This window comes from Manis javanica, chromosome 10, assembly GCF_040802235.1.
Source record: "Manis javanica isolate MJ-LG chromosome 10, MJ_LKY, whole genome shotgun sequence".
Taxonomy (NCBI): Eukaryota; Metazoa; Chordata; class Mammalia; order Pholidota; family Manidae; genus Manis; species Manis javanica.
Genome location: NC_133165.1, coordinates 113,449,294 through 113,469,673, shown reverse-complemented (window position 1 = coordinate 113,469,673; position 20,380 = coordinate 113,449,294). Strand labels below are relative to the sequence as shown.

The 20,380-nt window shown below is 41.5% G+C and overlaps 1 protein-coding gene across 3 annotated transcripts in view; it reads left to right on the top strand.

Moving 5' to 3' along the window:
• The window catches only part of ARFGAP3 (ARF GTPase activating protein 3), a 49,087-nt gene that overhangs the window by 4,058 nt on the left and 24,649 nt on the right, over positions 1–20,380 (top strand). Inside the window, exons 2-9 of one of the 3 annotated variants that reach the window (XM_073213977.1) lie at positions 958–1,076; positions 6,640–6,712; positions 10,869–11,000; positions 11,814–11,897; positions 14,668–14,755; positions 18,007–18,066; positions 19,392–19,438; positions 20,056–20,195. In XM_073213977.1, coding sequence (XP_073070078.1) covers positions 958–1,076; positions 6,640–6,712; positions 10,869–11,000; positions 11,814–11,897; positions 14,668–14,755; positions 18,007–18,066; positions 19,392–19,438; positions 20,056–20,195 — 743 coding nt within the window. The remainder of the gene's footprint in view (positions 1–957; positions 1,077–6,639; positions 6,713–10,868; positions 11,001–11,813; positions 11,898–14,667; positions 14,756–18,006; positions 18,067–19,391; positions 19,439–20,055; positions 20,196–20,380) is intronic. The other 2 variants (XM_073213978.1, XM_073213979.1) reach the window with 2 other exon arrangements.

The window sequence follows — 20,380 nt, the reverse complement described above, 5'->3', positions numbered from 1 at the left end:
TTCCATGACGAGCACAGTGTACTTTAAAGTAGTTTTATACTCCTGTTATCAGATGGATGTTTGAGTGCAGTCGGTGTTGAGGAAAGAAGGCTCGGGGTCTGTCATGAAGTCGCCATCACCTGAGAGCTGGTGTTCCCACTCGTGTGGTGGTCAGCCGGCCTCCACGCATCCCTGGCTGCTGCACGAGTGGCCTCAGTTCCCCACCACTTGAGCCTCTCCACTGGGCTGCCTGGTGTCCTCAAGTCATGGCAGCTGCTTCCCCCAGAGCCAGTGAGCCAAGGGAGAGAGCTAGCAAGAGAGAAAGGAAGCCAAAGCCTTTTCTATCCTGATCTTGGAAAGGACATACCATCCCTTCTGCCATATTGCTGGTCACAGAGACCACCCTGGAAAAGTGAGGGTGGGAAGGACAGGAAGGTGTGAGCACTGGGAGGGAGGCTCGCTGGGGCCCTCTGGAATCTGGGGCATCCTTCTCTGCCTGGGGAGAGAAGAAACACGCCTGAGTGCCTGCCATCTGGTGCAGAGCCACAGTCCAGGGGGTGGGAAGGCCCGGAGCACGCTGAGCAGGGGGACACCTCTGGCCAGTGTCCCCTGGGTGACTGGCAGGAACCCTGTCGATGCTTCAGGGATAAGTCCCGTTTGAGGTGATAGCTGCACCTAAGTTCACTACACACAGTGCTGTGTGTTACAACAGATATGTAATAATCTATTACACAGTTAATGCATTATATAAATACAAGGCTATGAATATATGATTAATATAACTATATAATAGTATAATAATAATAAAAGACATTGAAATTAGGGGGTTTTAAAAAAGATTTAGGTGAGATAGTTTCTAATAACCAGTTTAAATTGTGTTAAGGTTAAATAGCTTTTACACTAAATCATGTATTGTACCCTATAGGATGGCTCATTTGGTCAGTTAATTAATAACTGAATTTGTAAATGTTCTTTCAGGTATGTTTTGATTGCGGTGCCAAAAATCCCAGCTGGGCAAGCATAACCTACGGGGTGTTTCTTTGCATCGATTGCTCAGGGTCACACCGGTCTCTGGGTGTTCACTTGAGTTTTATTCGGTAAGTGAATCTTCCCTCACTGGGGGATGGGAGTGATCACGTTGTGCCATGGGTCTCTTTGCCCCCTTTCCTTTATGGTTGCTTTGACATCAGGTAAAATGAGATGTTGGTTATGAGTCATGGAGACGTAAATCTTATATTCCTAAGTAAACTGGGAAAATGAGTTATTTTCTATTATGTAGAGCTCTGTGTCAGAGACATGAGGCAGTGGGCCGAGACAGAGTCAGAATGGAGGGTTGAGACAGTATTTCCTTTCCCTTTATCATCTTCTAATAGCTGGCAGTACAGGGAGTCTTGCTCTGACACACGTGATGGAAGGGGATTCAGTTGCTGTGGGTCCATCCTGCACCCGGTCAGGTGCAGAGTTAACATAAAGGCCGGGAAGCCCTTGTTACAGCCCCCTTCACGTCCAGCATAATCCTACAGCTCTGGCTCCCAAGGACACTGATACCGCAAAGCCCACGTGAACGATGTTTGAATAAGTTTTATTGGCAACTTCAAATGCTTGTAATATGAATTTTTCTTTTTTGACCTGAAGACTTGGGCTGCATTGGCCTATCTTCTACTCTGGGGGCCTTTGTATGCAGGAGAGACAGACTCCCTACTCTGGACACACAGCTCCACAGTCCAGTGTGAGGGGGATGCCCTTGTGTTAAGTAAAATAAGTTGAAACAATAAAAGGATCCCGGGCCAGGCTCAGGGCCCTGAGCAAGGCCTGCACTTGAGCCACCGTAGGCCTTTGTCAGGGCACCTTTTGCAGGACACCACTAAGCAGCCATAGCTCAGATCTTCTGCTGCTTGCTACCTCCAACCAGTTCACCTATTCCCCCCCGTCCCTTTTTCCAGGTGAGGAGCCAGCTAGGCAGGTAGGCTATTTATGTTGTGGTGAGCAATTTTTATTATGAATTAAGGAAAATTGATACAATGTGATTATTATAAAAAGCATTTGTTCCTATAGGACGAAATCTATTGTAATTTGTAATGAGCTATTTTGTATGATAGCACAAAAACTATATAGTAATAACAACAACATAAGTTTCTCTTTTAATATATTAACTTAAAAAAAACTCTCTAATGCACTTTTCTGAGTTCCTTTTTCAGAAGTCAGTCTGTGATGGGGCAATGGGCTAAATATCATAGCCATGCAACTCCGTAGGTAATTAGTTAGAAAAGGGAGTTCTTTTGTGTGTTCTTACTGGTTTCAGAATATCTATCAGTTTCTTGTCTTTTCTTTTTTGGTCCCAGAATATTTTGATTATACTGTCCTGTCCCTAACTTTTTTAAATGTTGAGGGATTTAGTTGCCAGGGCAAGTTTATTTTTAACATATTTTCCCCCCTCACCAGATTGATTATTACCAGCTAGCATATGGTAGCCTGCGCTGCCCAGAGCCCACAAAGGCTGGACTTGTGTGCAGTGTGTAGGCATTATATGATTGGTTGTCTTCTTTCTCTCTTCACCGTGTTCTTCCCCTTTCTTTCTGGGCCCATTATAACCTGGCCCTCCCTTTTCCTCCCCACTAAAGCACACTGCCAGTTCCAATGTCTCCAAGAAACCAGGTGGTTTTCTGACGTGTCCCCAGCTGAGAGGAGGCCTGACCGGGAGCCTGCTGAGGCTGGACAGCAGTCTATTTGGGCTGTTGCAAGTTTAATCACTTGCCTTTTAAAAGTCAGATAAATGAACTAGGAAGAAGTCTGTGATTTGGGTGAGAATGTCAAGGATGAGACAGGGACTCAGTCTGGTTTGGTTTTTTTATTAAGAGGTGGAGGGCCTGTTCTTTAAACATGTTCTATTGATTAAAACAAATTACAAACCTTAGCTTATCAGGGACAAAAATCCAAGTAGTCCCAAAGTGCATAAAGAAGTGAAAGTCCTTTCTTTAGAACCCTTTTTCCTCTTCCCCTCCCCCTGCCAGCTGCACACACACACACACACAGTCCCGTTTCCCAGGCATGAACATATTAACAGTTTGGCCTGGGTAGAATATTTATTTAAATAGAAAGTTTGGGGGTTTTTTTTCATATTAAATAGAATTTCAAATTAACAGTTTTACAAAGGAGAAAATTTATAAACTATGGCTTTTGTCAAGCAAAAAGGGAAAGGCAGGTTATGCATCTATAGAAGTGTCGAGGACGGCCGCCCCACCCCTGCCGGGGCCGGGGGCTCTTCTCTCGGTGCCTGTGGCAGCCAAGCCTCACGGTGCTCCTCTCCCTGTAGCTCTGCTTCTTCTCAGGTTCATGGCTGAGTATTTCATGAGCTTAGGACAGTGAATGGGTGAATGGGATCTAGTCACTTCACTGGGCTGGCGGGGGAGGGAGAGGCTTACATACAACATAAACAAGATAAACTGTAGTGTGCTGTACGAGAGATGGAAGTAAAACACCATGTCTAATTCTGGTTGGAAAATTAGGCAAAGTTCAAAGGAGGAGGTAACATTTACAATGAACTTCGAAGGTTTGGTGAGATTGCTTATGGGGTCAAGGCAGGGAAACAGAGGTCAGCTTTCAGCCTTTAGGAAAAGGTGCAGTGTCAAGAAAAAGTGGGATGTTGAGTAGCTAGTTGCTATATGCATAGGAAACAAGGAGTAAGATCAAAGGGAAGGTTTGTGTGACATTTCTGGAGGGTCTTGACTGCGTTGGGGAGCACATACCTAACTCCCGCGGCCCCAGGGGGTGCTGCATCCCGGCTGCTGGGGGTCTGAATCCCTGCGCCCTCCCTCACTAGCTCTGGGTGTGGCTGAACGCATGTCCTCTCTGTGTCTCAGTTTCCTTCCCTTGAAAGGGACATGAGATGACTAATAATCGCCATTCAGGGCTTTGGGAGGAGGGGGCCAGTGACTCACATAAGCCTGGCAGAGGGCGAGCCCCCAGCAAATGGCACAGGGATCAGCTCTGAATCCTCTGGGTCCCTGCTCAGTGGGCGCAAGAGGAGGAGGATTCACGACGCTGGTGCAGAAAGGCAGGGCCTCCCGTGACCTTACATTAGCAGCCGAGCCAGTTATGAACAAATGGCTGCCAGGAACTGTTCCTGGGCTGGATTAACTGTGCTGGGTTTACTCCACTTAAAGTTTCTGATTACTTGATAACTTTGTCATGTTTATTTGTTGAGATTGATCCTGATTTCATAAGTTTCTGAGATCTATTTAAAGGCTCTGCTTACAAAAAATACCGACTTTGGCATCCACTAGTGAAGATTCTTAGAATTTTTAAGGAAGTTATATCACAATTCACATAAGGATTATTGAGGTTGTGGGAAACCCATTTTCTTTTTTGCCTACTTGGTTAACAGGAACTGTTTTGTTAGAGTGACAGTAATTCCTCAACTCTTTAACTTTTGCTGCTTCCCTCTTTTCTTAGCCCTGCCATAGACTCTTAGCTTTCACACATCTACATTAAAGGTAAGAAACGGCCTACAGCGAATCACTGCCTCTTGCAGGAAAGGGCTGCTGGGCCTTTGGGGTTTCTTCAGAAGGTGGACGGCATTCAGAGTCCATTATCATCCAAACCCTTTATTTTGAAATTCCAGTGTTACAAGAGAGAATCCCTGTTGACTCCGAAAAAGGGCAATTAGTTTTTATCTTCGTTTCTAAGAAATAATATAGAGAACCATTTAGCTTTATTTTTTTAAAGACAGTGTGGGTCTAAAAGTTGTGAGGCAGGTTAGCAAGTCTGAGTACTTAGAGCCTTAATTTTAGGACATACTTTCAGTCAGCCCATATTCAGTTAGTTTTCTGTGCCTGTTCAGGAAGCATGAGAGAAAAATACAGGCCATTTCCTGTCCTCTGGAGCTTGCTGTTAATGACAGTGAGACAGGGTTACCGTGAGGATGATGGTGAGAATTTTAGCCAAATGGTGTTTACAGTGAGCCAAGCCCTTTTCAGATAATTAGCTTATTTGATCTCTACAAGATCAAAATAGATAGTAGTGTAATTATCCCTACTTTACAGGTGAGTAAGGTAAGGCACAGAGATGTTAAGTCATAAGCTAGTGATGGCAGAGTTGAGGTTTGTGCCCTCTCAGTCTCCAGGGACTGAGCTGTTAACTGCTACCCCATGACAGAGGGGGTGAGGGTGGCACCCGACGCGGTGGGGGAGTCGAAAATGTGGTGAGAAAGCAAGATCTTTCAGAGAGAGGATCTCAAAACAAGATATGTAATTGAACCACCTGTTTGGTGATCAGATTCTAAAAGGAGATATTTTTTTTGTCTTTGAGAAACACGTTTTTTAAAATTGGTGGTCTAATTTTTACTTTATATATATCACCATAAAGTAAGTGGATTTGTCATATATATATATATAAAATACATGTTAGTAGTTTTATTTATCTTAAGGTAGCTAGTGGCTTCAACATAACATCCTCAAACTTGCAAAGGTTAAATGATACAAGTAGGCACAGAAATTAGTAAATGAAAGGGCAGCAGCAAAGGAAATTTTTGGTAAATCTGGAGCCTCTTTCTTTCTCCCTTGCCCATTTTATAGAATATTCTACTTGTACCCATTTAAAAATGCCCACATTCCTTCACAATTAGCATGGGACGAGCTGTTGAATGCAGGCTAGCCTTGCGTTTTGCTCATATCTATGGATTCAGTAGAAAGCTTCCTGACATTGTCTCACTGTCATACCCACTTTACAATGATCACTTGGTGAATTTTTATTGTTGGGAAATACAATTGTTGCCTTTACGTTGCTCGGATTGGATCTTAGTGGACGAGCAGGGTATAAGGTGCAGTGGGGGTAGGAGGCACTTGCAGTTCTCACTTCAAGAGCATTAAATCCTTCTGAAATAAAGAAGTCACGTGGGTGAAAAGTACAGCAGAGGGAACATAGTAATAATATTGTAATAACCTTATGTGGTGACAGATGGTAGCAGCATATTGTGATGGGCATTTTGCAGTGTGTATAATTATCAAACCACTATCTTGTATACCTGAAACCAATATAGTATTGTGTATCAACTAAACTTCAGTTAAAAAAAAAAAGCACGCACACACACACCAAAGCTTTAAATCCAGAGTTTTCTCCCCAACCTGATGGTGGTGATGCTGGGTAGGTCCCTTTCACCCGATAAGACTCTGCGCATCCTCCAGGCTCCTATTAAGGGTCAAACTGGACAACAGATAGCTGACCTGAAAAAAATCCAAGCAATACATCTATTCTGAGTAGAAACATATTACCAAATTTTAGATCGTAACCCAGTAAGGATGCGAGGCATAATCAGTCCCAGGAAGTCAACTGCCCCAGAAAGCTCGTCATTTCCTTGCGTCCTAGAAGAGACGGCTGGCTGGAGTCAGTGCAGCAAACCTGCCACAGGCCTGGTGTGGCCTGTGGTCAGGCATGAGGGGAGCAGGCGGTCAAGGCCATCAGAGCCTTGGCTTCCAGGAACATGAGAGGGGCCAGAGCTGCTTGTCTCAACTGTCATGTCTTGGAAGAAGTGTGTGTCACTGTTAACATAAACTTAGAATTCTTCAGAATCCTGAAGATCAAGAAAATCTGGTCGTCCAAAGTTTAGTGACTTGATTCTGGAGAAGAAAAGTATTAACACTTAAGAATATTCTTTCTGTTTAGATCTACAGAGTTGGATTCTAACTGGTCTTGGTTTCAGTTGCGATGCATGCAAGTTGGAGGAAATACTAATGCAGTAAGTTCACCTCGGACTTGTTTCCTTCTGTGTAAATGTGTGTTACACTAGCAAAAAGTCCAGTATTTCCATGGAGGTGTTTGGAGGCCCTATTGGGTCATAGAAAGACACGGTGGCTTTGGAGTTGGATGGCAGTTGACCTGTTTATCTCAAAATCTATTCAACATATAAAACACAGGAAACTTTGGGCTGGGTGCAGGAATATAGTGACGAACGCATCAGATAAGATCCACCCCCTTAGAGTCAGAGCCAGAGCAGCTAAAGCAGCGAGCAAGCAAGAAAGCAACAGGTGCTGGTAAGAGCTCTGAAGAAAATCAAACAGGAAGTGATGACGCAGAGGAACTGGCAGGCTTCTTTATTTTTTTATTTTATTTTTATTTTCTAATTTTTAAAAAATTTTTTATTAAGGTATGATTGATATACACTCTTATGAAGGTTTTACATGAAAAAACAATGTGGTTACTACATTTACCCATATTATCAAGTCCTCACCTGTACCCCAATGCAGTCACTGTCCATCAGTGCCGCAAGTTGCCAGAGATCCACTATGTCCCTTCTCTGTGCTACACTGTTCTCCCCATGATCCCCCACACCATGTGCACTAAACATAATACCCCTCAGTCCCCTTCTCCCTCCCCCACCCTTCCCCTTTGGTAACCACTAGTTCATTCTTGGAGTCTCTGAGTCTACTGCCATTTTGGTCCTTCAGTTTTGCTTCATTGTTATACTCCACATATGAGTGAAATCATTTGGTGCTTGTCTTTCTCCACCTGGCTTATTTCACTGAGCATAATGTCCTCCAGCTCCATCCATGTTGTTGCAAATGGTAGGATTTGTTTCTTTCTTATGGCTGAATAGTATTCCATTGTATGTACGTACCATATATTCTTTATCCATTCATCTACAGATGGACACTTAGGTTGCTTCCATATCTTGGCTATTGTAAAAAGTGCTGCAATGAACATAGGGGTGCCTATGTCTTTTTGTATCTGAGAAGTTGTATTCTTTGGGTAAATTCCAAGGAGTGGTTTTCCAAGGTCAAATGATATTTCTATTTTTAGTTTTTTGACGAACCTCCATACTGCTTTCCACAATGGTTGAACTAGCTTACATTCCCACCAGCAGTGTAGGAGGGTTCCCCTCTCTCCGCATCCTCGCCAGCATTTGTTGTTCTTAGTCTTTTCGATGCTGGCCATCCTTACTGGTGTGGGGTGATATCTCATTGTGGTTTTAATTTGCATTTCCCTGATGATTGGTGATGTGGAGCATCTTTTCATGTGTCTGTTGGCCATCTGAATTTCTTCTTTGGAGAACCGTCTCTTCATATCCTCTGCCCATGTGTTAATCGGGTTATTTGCTTTTTGGGTGTTGAGGTGTGTAAGTTCTTTATATATTTCGGATGTTAACCCCTTGTCGGATCTGTCATTTACAAATATATTCTCCCATACTGTAGGATGCCTTTTTGTTTTGTTGATGATGTCCTTTGCCGTACAAAAACTTTGTAGTTTGATGTAGTCCCATGAGTTCATTTTTGCTTTTGTTTCCCTTTCTGGAGGAGATGCGTTCAGGAAGAAGTTGCTTATGCCTATGTTGTCTTCTAAGAGTTTTATGGTTTCATGACTTACATTCAAGCCTTTAATCCATTTCAAGTTTACTTTTGTGTATGGGGTTAAACACTAATCCAGTTTCATTCTCTTACATGTAGCTGTCCAGTTTTGCCAACACCAGCTGTTGAAGAGGCTGTCATTTCCCCATTGTATGTCCATGGCTCCTTTATCATATATTAATTGACCATATATGGTTGGGTTTATATCAGGCCTTTCTTGTCTGTTCCATGGGTCTATGGGTCTGTTCTTGTGCCAGTACCAAATTGTCTTGATTACTGTGGCTTTGAGTAGAGCTTGAAGTTGAGGAGCATAATCCCCCCAGCTTTATTCTTCCCTTTCAGGATTGCTTTGGCTATTCGAGGTCTTTTGTGGTTCCATATGAATTTTAGGACAATTTTCTCTAGTTCGTTGAAGAATGCTGTTGGTATTTTGATAGGAATTGCATTGAATCAATTGATTACTTTAGGCAGGATGGCCATTTTGACAATATTAATTCTTCCTATCCGTGAGCACGGGATGTGTTTCCATTTATTGGTAACTTCTTTAATTTCTCTCATGAGTGTCTTGTAGTTTTTAGAGTATAGATCTTTCACTTCCTTGGTTAGGTTTATTCCTAGGTATTTTATTCTTTTTGATGCAATTGTGAATGGAATTGTTTTCCTGATTTCTCTTTCTGCTAGTTCATTGTTAGTGTATAGGAATGCCACAGATTACTGTGTATTAATTTTGTATCCTGGCAGGTTCTTTATGATGATACAGGTTTTCAGTATCTGAGTGTGACTTTTGTGCTTAGGATACAATGTTTATAGCTGCTTACATCTGAATTTTATTTAATTCATTAAACCTGTAAATTAAAAACCTGTTCTCCAAATCCTCAAATACAACATACAGATATCACATAGTAACTTATATAAACATAGTAATTTTTGTGTAACAACTTTTTAAGTATTCAATTAATTTATCATTTTAAAAGAGCAGATTTACCCAATCCCATTTACAAACTTAACTAAAGATCCTCAAACATTTTAAACTTGACTTACAAATTCAACATATCTGACTTCTCAAACACTAAATTAGCAGCCTCACAAACTAGCTGGTGAAGTCATCTGAAGCACTGATAGTCTATTTTACAATGCAAAAATGTATAGGTTGAGGAAAGAGAATTCCCTTAGATATGCTGTTAATCATTCCAAGTACAAGAAATCAAATTTGTATACATTTCAAATAAAAATTATGTCTAGCATCTATTCAATATTTAAAAATCATAAATCTAAAATAGTTTTCAAAACACCAAATTCTCTTGGATCAATGTTTCTCAACCTTTTTTCATAGTTGTTTTCTAAGCAGAAAATTTAAATTTAAATTAATTACTCAGATCATTTTAAATTTAAATTGGATATCATTTTTCCCTGGTAAGATAAATTCTAAGGAAAATGATTTTGTCAGGTAGAGGTGAGCTTTGGATGGCCACAAAACCGTTGTGATGACTAAGATTTTTTTCACTTTCCAAGAAAGGATTTTCACCCTCCTAAGAATGCATGCCTTAAGTATGTGAGTCTTAGTGGGACCCATGTGCATTATGCATTATCATGTTCACACACTCGTTCCTAAACTTAACGTATGGGCTTGAAATAATCTGTGCTCATAAATAAGCCTTCCCAAGGTAACAGAGTCCCCCATCCAACTCCAGAGCCGGGGCTTCTCTTGAGCTAGCAGAGGTCGGGGCTGGGGTGGGGAAGGGCCGGAGCGGTGGTCTTTGGCTCAGGCAGTGGAGCTGAAACCGTTGTGCTTGGGTCTGAATGCCGGCTCCGCCCCTCCCTTACCTGTGTGACATTCCCCAGCTATGGAACCCCTCTGTGCCTCTGTGTGCCCATCTGTAAAGTACAGGTAGTAACCGGGACCATCTGATAGTGCTGCTGCAAAGATTCAAAGGGATGATGTCCCAAGAATCTGGAACAGGACATTGTACCACTATTAATCAAATTGGGTTCACAAAAGGATTTCTCACACAGGTTTTTAGAATACCTGCTTTAATTGAGATATGAACTCTATAATTCATGTTGGTACGTGACCCTTAGGAGGTGGTTGAAGGCAGTTTCCTCTTAATTGTTTAAACGTTCGTTTTATCACCTCGCCTATGTGGCAGTCTATTGATGAAGAAATTGTGCTGAACAAAGTGAAGGTTCACATACTTCAGTTTAGTGGAATCCAAATTGACAGGGATTACTCATGAATTCACAGTAGTCCTGAGTGGAAGGCATCCCCCAAAATAGCATTCAGAGTGACGGAGGTGGTTTAACAGAGAAATGAAGGGCCAGTTATCTCATTTTGTAACATAGGTCTTGGGTCCAGTTTTACCAAAATATTAATGCTACATCTGTGGAAGGTATTCCCTTTTACAAGGAAAACTTTACTTAAATTTTTTTTGTAGTTTTAATTATTTTGGTTTTCGCTAGTATTTTCAAAAAAATCCTAGCAGAAGTAACACTTTCAGTCACCATGTTCGCTTTGATGCAGTGCTGCTGTTAATTGTGTACTTCCCACCGTAGTCTTCCTTTTTCCACCAACACGGGTGCACCACCAGTGACACCAGCGCCAAGTACAAGAGCCGCGCTGCCCAGCTCTACAGGGAGAGAATCAAGTCACTCGCCTCCCAAGCCACACGGAAGCACGGCACTGATGTGAGTCACCGGTGGGTGGGTCGTCTCCTTCAGGTAAAACTCGTTTCAGTAGGACAAATGAATCGGTGGATGCTGGAGCATCATTCCCAGGGGCAGGACAGGCTCAGGGCCCCACGAGCTTCTGGTCACAACGTTTTCATTGCAGATCCGTGCGTAACACTGTTTTACATATGTTACTGCTTAAGACACCTTATATATTGTTGACTCATTAGCACTGACAGTGGCCGCCATCACTGTAGCTCAGGCCTGGATGAAGCTTACCTGATACTGGACTTTCTTCTAAGGCACATCACAGCCTTCACGCGATGGAGCAGCACCGTGCTCCATTTTAAATAGTGAAGTCACCAACAAAAAGCAGAAAGTGTGAAAAATGTGTCACTAAATAGGCCACAGAAAGGATACTTGTTTACCACATGGGACAGGAATGTGCCCCTCTGGTGACTCATGTTTTTCATGCTCTGTGTGCATCTGTGAAGAACCACAGAAGGGCCTCGAGGATGGATCGGGGTTATAAGTAAGCTGTGGTGAGTAGGCGAATTCGCAAGTATGGAATCCACAATATCCTTGATCTTTCCTGTTGAGAAATGGCTTGTGAATCTGGTAGTTGACATCCTCGAGGTAGGGAAGCAAGAGTTACTGGATAGACATCGCTGCAGTGTGCTCAGGGGGCCTGTGTAGGCCTGTCACTGATTTTATAACAATGGGAAGTACCAGTCCTTAGCAAACAGGTCTCTGGACGGGAGTGAAGAATATTTGGTCGAACCCTTTGCAGCCAGGTGCAATGCTGAGCAGTGTGCCATGTGTTTGTTCTAGCTGTGGCTTGATGGTTGTGTGGTTCCGCCCTTGGCCCCTGTCCCAAAGGAGGAAGACTTTTTTGCCTCTCATGCCTGTCCCGAGGTATGTATCATGCTTTGCATAATTTTGAAGTGCGGTTACTCTGACAGTGATAAAGGGTATATACTTAAAATGTTTCAGTTAGGATACAGGCTATGCTGCTGTAACAAACAACCCTGAAATACTGTCATTTAAACAAGACAGAAACTAATTTCCCACCAGCAGTTCAGAGGTAGGCTGTGCAGGTTGACTAAGGGATTTATTTTGCCGGTCTCAAAATGTGGCTTCCATCTCAGAGTCCTAAGTGTATGCCCCAGTTCATGACCTTTCCTGGCAATGGGAAGAAGACACACACCCAGGAAAGCAAGTGCACATCCTTCTACAGAAGAACCTAGAGGTGGTGCACATCGCTTCTGCTGGAATCCTGTTGGCTGGAATTTAGTCGCGTGCCCAGACCCAGCTGCCAGGCAAGCTGAGAAATTACTAGGAGTCTGCGCAGTTCAGCTCAGAGCTTTGCAGCTGATGAAGAAGGAAGACAGTTCTTTTAAACCCAAATTTTAAAAGGGGTTTGAGTCTCATTGCCCCTGTTGAGCTCTGTGCATAGACCATGTCTCAAGGCTGTTGTAAGAAGGAAATGAATCCATACAGGTGAAAGTAATTAATTAGTACCAGGCCCAGAGTGAGCCATCATTAAATCTGTCGGTATCATTACCTGCATCGCCGTGGTCGTACAGGAGCAGAAGTACACTGTGGCGCTTCGCAGATCCTCCCCAAATCATTTCGATAGGGACCACAAGGCCTCCAGACCTTAAAACATTTACTAACTGGTCCTTCAAGGGGAAGTGTGCCGACTGCTGGCTTAGAGGCCCCCACGTTCTGGGTGCTGTGTTGTATCCTCCCAGTCCCGCTGGGTAGGTCGCTGTTTGCTTAACTGCTACTCAGTCCATTCTTGGACTAATTTTCATGTAAAAATTAAGTAAAGTATAAATTTCTAAACCTTGATTTTTTTTTTCTTTTTCTATTCGAATTTGCACATTTGTGTTATCGTTGATGTAGTTAATAGTTACTAGAAATAGTTATCAAAAAAGGGGGAACAGAAAACAAAAGATACAGTGTTTGATTGTGATCTGTTGCTGTTGGTTAATGGAGACCTAGATCTGGAACATCCAGGATTAGTAACCAAGAAACATTAGGAATTGAAATGATGGGCTGAAAAGGGGAGAGACATGAGCAGTTTGGTGTGGATTAGAGTTGGAGATATTAGAATGAGTTTATTTTATTTTAATGTGTATCTCTCTCTTAATATGTGTGTGTGTGTGTCTGCATATATATATATGCAGACATGTGTATGTATTTGACCCCAGAAGAGCATGGGTTTGAACTGCATAGGTCCACTTATCAAAGATTTTTTTCAATAAATGTAATACAGCACTGTAAATGTATTTTCTATTCCTTATGATTTTCTTAATATTTTTTCTCTGGCTTGCTTTATTGTAAGAATGCAGTATATAATACATATCACATCCAAAATGTGTGTTAACTGTTTATGTTATTGGTGAGTCTATTGGTAGTTACATTTTGGGGAGTCAAACGTTAAGCATGGATTTTTGATGGTACAGGGAGTCAGCACTTCTAACCCCTGTGTGGTTCAAGGGTCAACTGTATATATACAGCACCCAGGTCTTGGTTTCTAAGTATTATTCTCCAGTAAAGGCACCATTTCAGCCTTTAGAAATGGCAGATTTTAGGGTGGGGCTGCTGGGGCAGATGCGTCTGGAGGCTTGTAGTGCTGGAAAGTAGGGAAACGGTGGGAAATGGGTGAGAGATTGTCTAAAGGACTCAAGAACCTACCCGAAAGAGCTTCCCAAGGTCAGAGCTGGAGCAATTAGAACAACCAAATAAATGACAGTATTGGATATAATCCAAAGAATAAAATAAATATACATGAGTCACACTGATATCAGTAGATGACTGAATAGATTAATGGGGAGAAGGGGCGATATTCCTTAGAGCAGAATTCCAAATCACATATATCGCTACTCCCCATTTCAGGAGGGAGTTCAACCCCCCATCTTGACTGTGAGCTGGACGTGGTGACTCGCTTCCCACGATTGGAGGGTGGAGAAGGGAAAAGGGTAACTTCGCAGGAAAAGCCTGCAGACACCACCTTAGCCAGGGGATCGAGGTTGGCATCACCCTCAGGCATGTTGGCAAGAGGCAGTGAGAAGGGCACCTCACCCCTGTGGTATTCTTCTCCCAAACCTGGTCTAATGGTGACAAAGAATCAGACAAGCCCACACTGAGAAACTGTAAAATACCTGATCTGTACCCTCTGCAAGTTTCAAGGTCATGGACAACAAGGAAAGATTGAGGAAGCTACAAACCAGGGGCGATGAAGGGGGCAGGCCAACCCAGTGTGGGGTCTGGGATGGAAAAGAGATGTCAGTGGAGAAATTGGTGCAATCCGAGTAAAGTCTGGAGTTTAGCTAATAACGTACCCATGATAACTCTTCATCTGACAGATGTGCCGTGAGCATTTTAACCTAGAGGAAGCTGGGCAAAGAGTACATGGAAACTAGTGTTTCTACAACTTTTGTATGAATCTGAAATTACTGTGTAATAAAAATTTTATTTTAAAAAAGGAGGAAAAATAAGGAATTTGATCATTGAAATGGAGTTGTAAGAATAAACATGTTTTAATACCCTTCCTTCCCACTAATCCAGGTAGTCAGAAGGTGACTATTTAAATTATAAATTACGCTTTCCCCTGCTTTAGTTTGTTTTTTATGATTTTCTGCTTTGCCTGCTAATGATTTTTCTCCCCTTGCTTTAGGTGAGTGGCACAGGGTGGGCACTGCCACAACCAGACCCATCTTCTTTAACAGCAGCGAACATGGAAGCCTCTCTATCAAATGCTGAAGGTAGTCTTCAGAACTGTCACACAATGTGATCCTGTGGTTCAGCGGCACACTGTCAAACTGTTAGAAAATAATGTCCTCCTTGTATTTAATAGGGAAAGATACCCATGGTAGATTATAAAGTAGGGGAAAAGATTATAGAACATGGACTATGATCTCATTTTTGTAAAAAACAGAGGCAAAAACATACATGCACAAAAAACATTCTAGAAGGTACGCACCAAACTTAACTGGAGAATGAAATTACTGGGGAGTTTTACTTGCAACTTGATACTTGATAGTTTTGAAGTGACTAAACTTTTATAATGAATATATGTTATCTTTATAGTCAGAAAAACTATTTAAATTTGAAAAACTTCTATAAATAATTGATATCTAATGAGTCACATTTGGTAAATTGTAGGATTATATTTATTGTAAATACACTTACGTCGATTCTTATATTTAAAAAGTCACTTACGTGGTAGGAATAATGTGGATGAAGATACCACCTTTTTGTGTTTTAAAAACGAACACCTCGTTATCCAGACTGTTAGTGTAAAAATAACAACAAAAACATAATGTTTGATGGCTGTACAGTGGATCGAGGGGTGTGTACCACAGTGAGCACTGGCTTGTGCAAGTTGAGCCTGGAACTACTTTAAGGAACTTTGTGTCACAGGAAGAGCTAGTCTTCAGCCTCAGGATGGGGTGATGGGACAGAAACCTTGTGGCAAGGATTTTATGGGAGTTTGGAGAGTGAATGGTACTTACCAAGAGGAATCCCTCTGCTCTGTGCTGTAAAGAATAGAAGTCCCTTCATTTGTACGGAATTACAGGTCTAAGGCCAGGAACGTCTGGGATTCCATCAAAGAACAGCTCTCAGAGTGCCAGTTTTTCATGTCACTGGTTTAGGAACAGACCTAGGAGCAAATCAGGACAGAAACGTCTTGCATTCCTGGGGAACTTAAACCCAGCTGAATTCAGGTGTCTCAGATTTAAATGTAAACCATGAAAAGTTGAAGGCTCTTTGTGGAGGCTCTTCTATCATCAGGGGTGGGGAAGCCCCTCTATGGGTATTCAAGCCTCATGAAAGGAAAAGAAATGTAACATTTTTGTTCTGAAGAAGTACTTTAAAGACAAATGATAAGCATTTGCAATTCATAGATAGATAAAAGCTTGTTTCCTTAATATGCAAAGAACACTGACATGCCTGGTTTATGTATGATTTGCAACCTGCGGTTTTTTTGTTCACATTTCATTTTTTGTTTGTGTGACCCTAAATGTCTGCAGAGAAGACATTCACACATCTTTAGGTGGCATTTAGCCTTTTGATTTCTCAGACTTTCACTACCTGCAGCCACCCTGGCCCTTGGGCTCTTCCCTGGGTTTGCTTTCTCTTTGGTTTGGAATGGGACTCTGCCTCCACACTGGAGCCTCCACCGGGAGTTCTCTGCTCAGAGAGGCCATGGCCAGCCACTGCGCACTCCGGTCGCACCCGCATTCATGTATTTGTCTTCCTCACAGCCCAGTATACCTCAGGCTGGGAATTATTGTGTCCGTTACCTTGTCCATTGTGTGACCCTTCCACTGGGCTATGAGCTCCTCCAGAGATTGATTCATTTTTTAAGACAAGGAATGTACCTGTGTTGTTGATCAGTTTGTCATTATCCATAGGAGAGAAGAGAAAAAATAATTGCAACACTCTCCTGACTAACACAGAGAAAGGGTGGGCTTTGTGCCTTCTTTTGTACAGATGATTTGAATATTGTTACTACTACAGCTCATTAGCGTGAAAGGCCTTCTGAGGTTACAGGCCACGGGAGGTCCACATAACCCTTGAGTGTAGATGAATCCATTTGCTTTACTAACAGGAAACTAAGGTGACAAAATATAGGACAAAACAAGATTTTATTCTTGTAAATATTTTAAAATCTACATTGTCAGCTGAAAAAGAGTTTCTCCTAACAGGTGTTACCGTCTAGAATTCCTCCTGTATTTGCTGAGTCACTTCTCCTCCTGCCCAGAGTTTTTCTTAGGCAGTTGTTGGTCAGAGAGACATTTGCTCAGTGCTGTCACCAGCATTGGGTGACAAGGTGCAGTACTGAGTAGACTTGACAAGGAAAGAACAAAAGAATTGTGACAGATAGAGTGTGGGGCCCGAAATACTCCACTTACATGTTCTCATTCTCCAGGGCTTCAAAGCCCGAGCAGGTCCTGGCCCGTGGCATGTCATCAACAGATGTGCACTTGGGTCTGTTTCTGCAAAATATCATTGTTCTGACTCACTCTGCCTCGCCTACTTAAATGCCTTAATTAAAGTCAACCTTTTAAATATTTATGAATGTAAAACAGTTGAGTTTCATCTAAACTGGTTGGCCTGCCATTTCTTATAACAGCTTTATTGGCATATAATTCACACACCATGAAATTCAACCCTTTAAAGTGTACAGTTCACCTAATACACTAAACACCATCACTAATTCCAGAACATTTTCAGCAGCGCAAACATAAACCCCATCCACATTAGCCACTCCCCATTCTCCCCCAGCCCCTGGCAACCACCAGTCTGCTTTCTGTCTCTAAGGATGTGGCCATTCTGGACATCTCATATATACGGAATCATATAGAATGTGGACTTTTTATGGCCGGCCTCTTGTGCTTAGTATTTTCTCAAGATTCATCCATATTGTATGTAGCATGTGTCAGTATTCCAGACCTTTTTAAGACCAAATAGTATTCTGCTACATAGATATACTCTATTTGTTTATGCATTTTTTAAGTAATAAATAAGATTAAATCAATAAAATATTTTTTAATAGAGACATAATAATGTTCATAACCAGGATCATTTTTTAGGTAAACTAGAAAACAGTTTCTGGCAACTGAAAATTTAGGTTTCTATCATTGATATAATTGGTATTAGAACTTATACAAATGTTAACATATATTGGATATATGGTCAACATATGTGTTAGGTAGCTCAGAACAGTTTACTTTAAAACACCAGATCATACGGCAGAATCCAAATATTTGTTAGGGGGACCACTAACATTTTTATTCTATAAAGCAACTGGATAAAAAATACACTTCTATTTAATGGACTTTTAAATTAAAATTCTTATAATGATAACATAGAATATGGAGCTTAAAAAGAAAGATGACCATGGACAAAATTTGCTACATAGTACTGAGCAAATTAAGTGTACTACACGTTCAAAAACATGTTTGATGAGTATATTTCCTTTATTAATATCAGTATTTTTAACTTTCAGATGGACCAGAACCAGGACCAAGTGTGGAAGGTCTTAATGTACCAGCAAAGGCTGCTTTAGGTAACATGCATAAGACTACATTCTGATTGAGAGAGATTCATTAAGAAGAAAATGAATCCTGTCTACGTTCTCCTAGAATATATAGAAGAATATGACATCATGACTATTAATCTATTAGAGAGATTTTATTAAGCAAAAAATGCTAACCTGCTTTAGCTAGCTCGATGGCTGTGACATGTGGCACCTACATACCTGGCCAAGGTGGCTCTGGGTGCTCGCCATTGGCTGGTTTATGTTGGGCTGTTTGTGTCCCCAGCAGAGGTCAGAGCAGCCACGTCACTCCTGTTTACTCAGGAACTCTCAGCATTTTCTTCCCTTACTGATTTTATAATAGATGAACCTCACCTTTAATTTTTATTACAGGGGAAGTATAATCTGAAATTTAGTGCATATTACACTATGTTAATTGGAAAACAAGTGATTTGGTGAAAAATAAAGCATTAGAAATGTCCCAGACATTTTCATCATGTATTAATAGACTTCAGGGGGTTGGGAGCAGATTATACAACTACCACAAAACAAATCTAAAAGAAAGTGGTGGAAAGAAAAATTTCTGTGGCTATCATTTCACACTTGAAATGTAATGACATTATTCTCCCATCAGGGCGAAATCTTCTGTTTATGGTTTTATGCTCTCTTTTCTGTTAAAGTACATGCTCATCTTTGTAAGAAAAAATTAAAGATTCTATTCTTACTTGGTCTCTTAAACACGATTCTAAAAACAACATGTAATCTATGATTAAAGTTTACCCCGAAAACGAATTTCAAGAAACTTTATCTAAAAGCATCGTATATTTTTTGTGCAATTGAGAGTGTACTGCTACTAAAATAATAGAATGTTTTCTATTTCTTATTGACTAATATGATAAAAATCTATGTCTAAGCCAAGGTGGGAAAGCATGTCACCAACAGCTCTCACTGTGTGCGTAATGCCTGAGTAGCTTCACATTTAAGATGACTTTGAAAGTCTTTGAAGAGTAGAGCTTAATAGGAACATTTGTTCTAATATATGCAAAAAATACTGCTGAAAAAAGCAATGAATGGGGTAAGGTCAGGCTTTTTATTTCTGTTCAGTGTGGTGACCAAAAAATGTTTTCTCTAAGTTAAGATACCATGTGGAAACACTGAGAAGCTCCGTTTTGATGGAGCTCATTCATCTCGAATGCACTCGGACGCTTGAGTCCTCTGGATGGCATGGCGCCCTGGGAGATGCCATGGTCTCCAGAATAGGCATACACAGCATGTTAGAATTTTTTTAAAGATAGACTACAAATGGAAAAATGAATGTATTCTCTTGGTCTGACCTACATTTTATTTTTTGACAGAGGTTTCATCTATCATAAAAAAGAAACCAAATCAAGCTAAAAGAGGGGTGAGTATTATATATCAAATATGTGGTAGGTCTGCCCTAAAATAGCTCGTGCCCTCAAGAAAGCCACCTTTGTCATTCTGCTGTTTTATTTGGAGGCATATCATATATATGTGGTTTTGATAAAGGGTCCATATTTTGTTGAGTGAGGTAAATGATATATTTAGTGAGATTTTCTAGAAGGAGTGTTTAACATTTCTTCTGTCAGCGACAAAATGCTAAAAAACATATCAACAGAGGCTCCCTGGGAGTTTCCATCATGTTTGCTCGTCCATAAGCACTGGCCTCTCATGAGGCTTGGGGGGTCATCACCTGCGCAGCTTTCGGATACTGTGAATCCGTTAGAGCCCCTGACCTGGAGGCAGGCACCAGGGTTCCCATCCTGACTTCGTCACTTAGTGGTTGTGATCCTGGGCAAGTCATTTAACTTGCATGAGCTACAGTTCCTTGTACGTAAACTGGGGATAATCATAATGCCAACCTCGTAGAGTTGTGGGGACCAAGTAGAGAACAAATGTCTAGTGTGTCACCGTGCCTGGCAGGTAACCAGCCTCCGTAACTGTCAGCTGCTGTGCAGAAGCCTTCAGTTGGGGTAGGATGTAATTTTACATCTCTTCTAGCTTGGGGCCAAAAAAGGAAGTTTGGGAGCCCAGAAACTGGCGAATACATGCTTTAATGAAATTGAAAAGCAAGCCCAGGCTGTCGATAAACTGAAGGAAAAGGAAGACCTGGCCCGCATGGCCCCTCAGGAAGAATCGATGTAAGTTCACCTTAATTGCGACAATTCAGTTTTCAGGGAGTAAAACTTAAACAACTCTGAGATGGGTTTTCCAGATGCCATTTATTTTTATATATGTGTCTGGGAAAGACAAAGCAAATTTGGTTTTATGAAAACTAATACCAGTTGACACACAGACAGGATGGGAGAGAGAGAAGTGGTGAGGG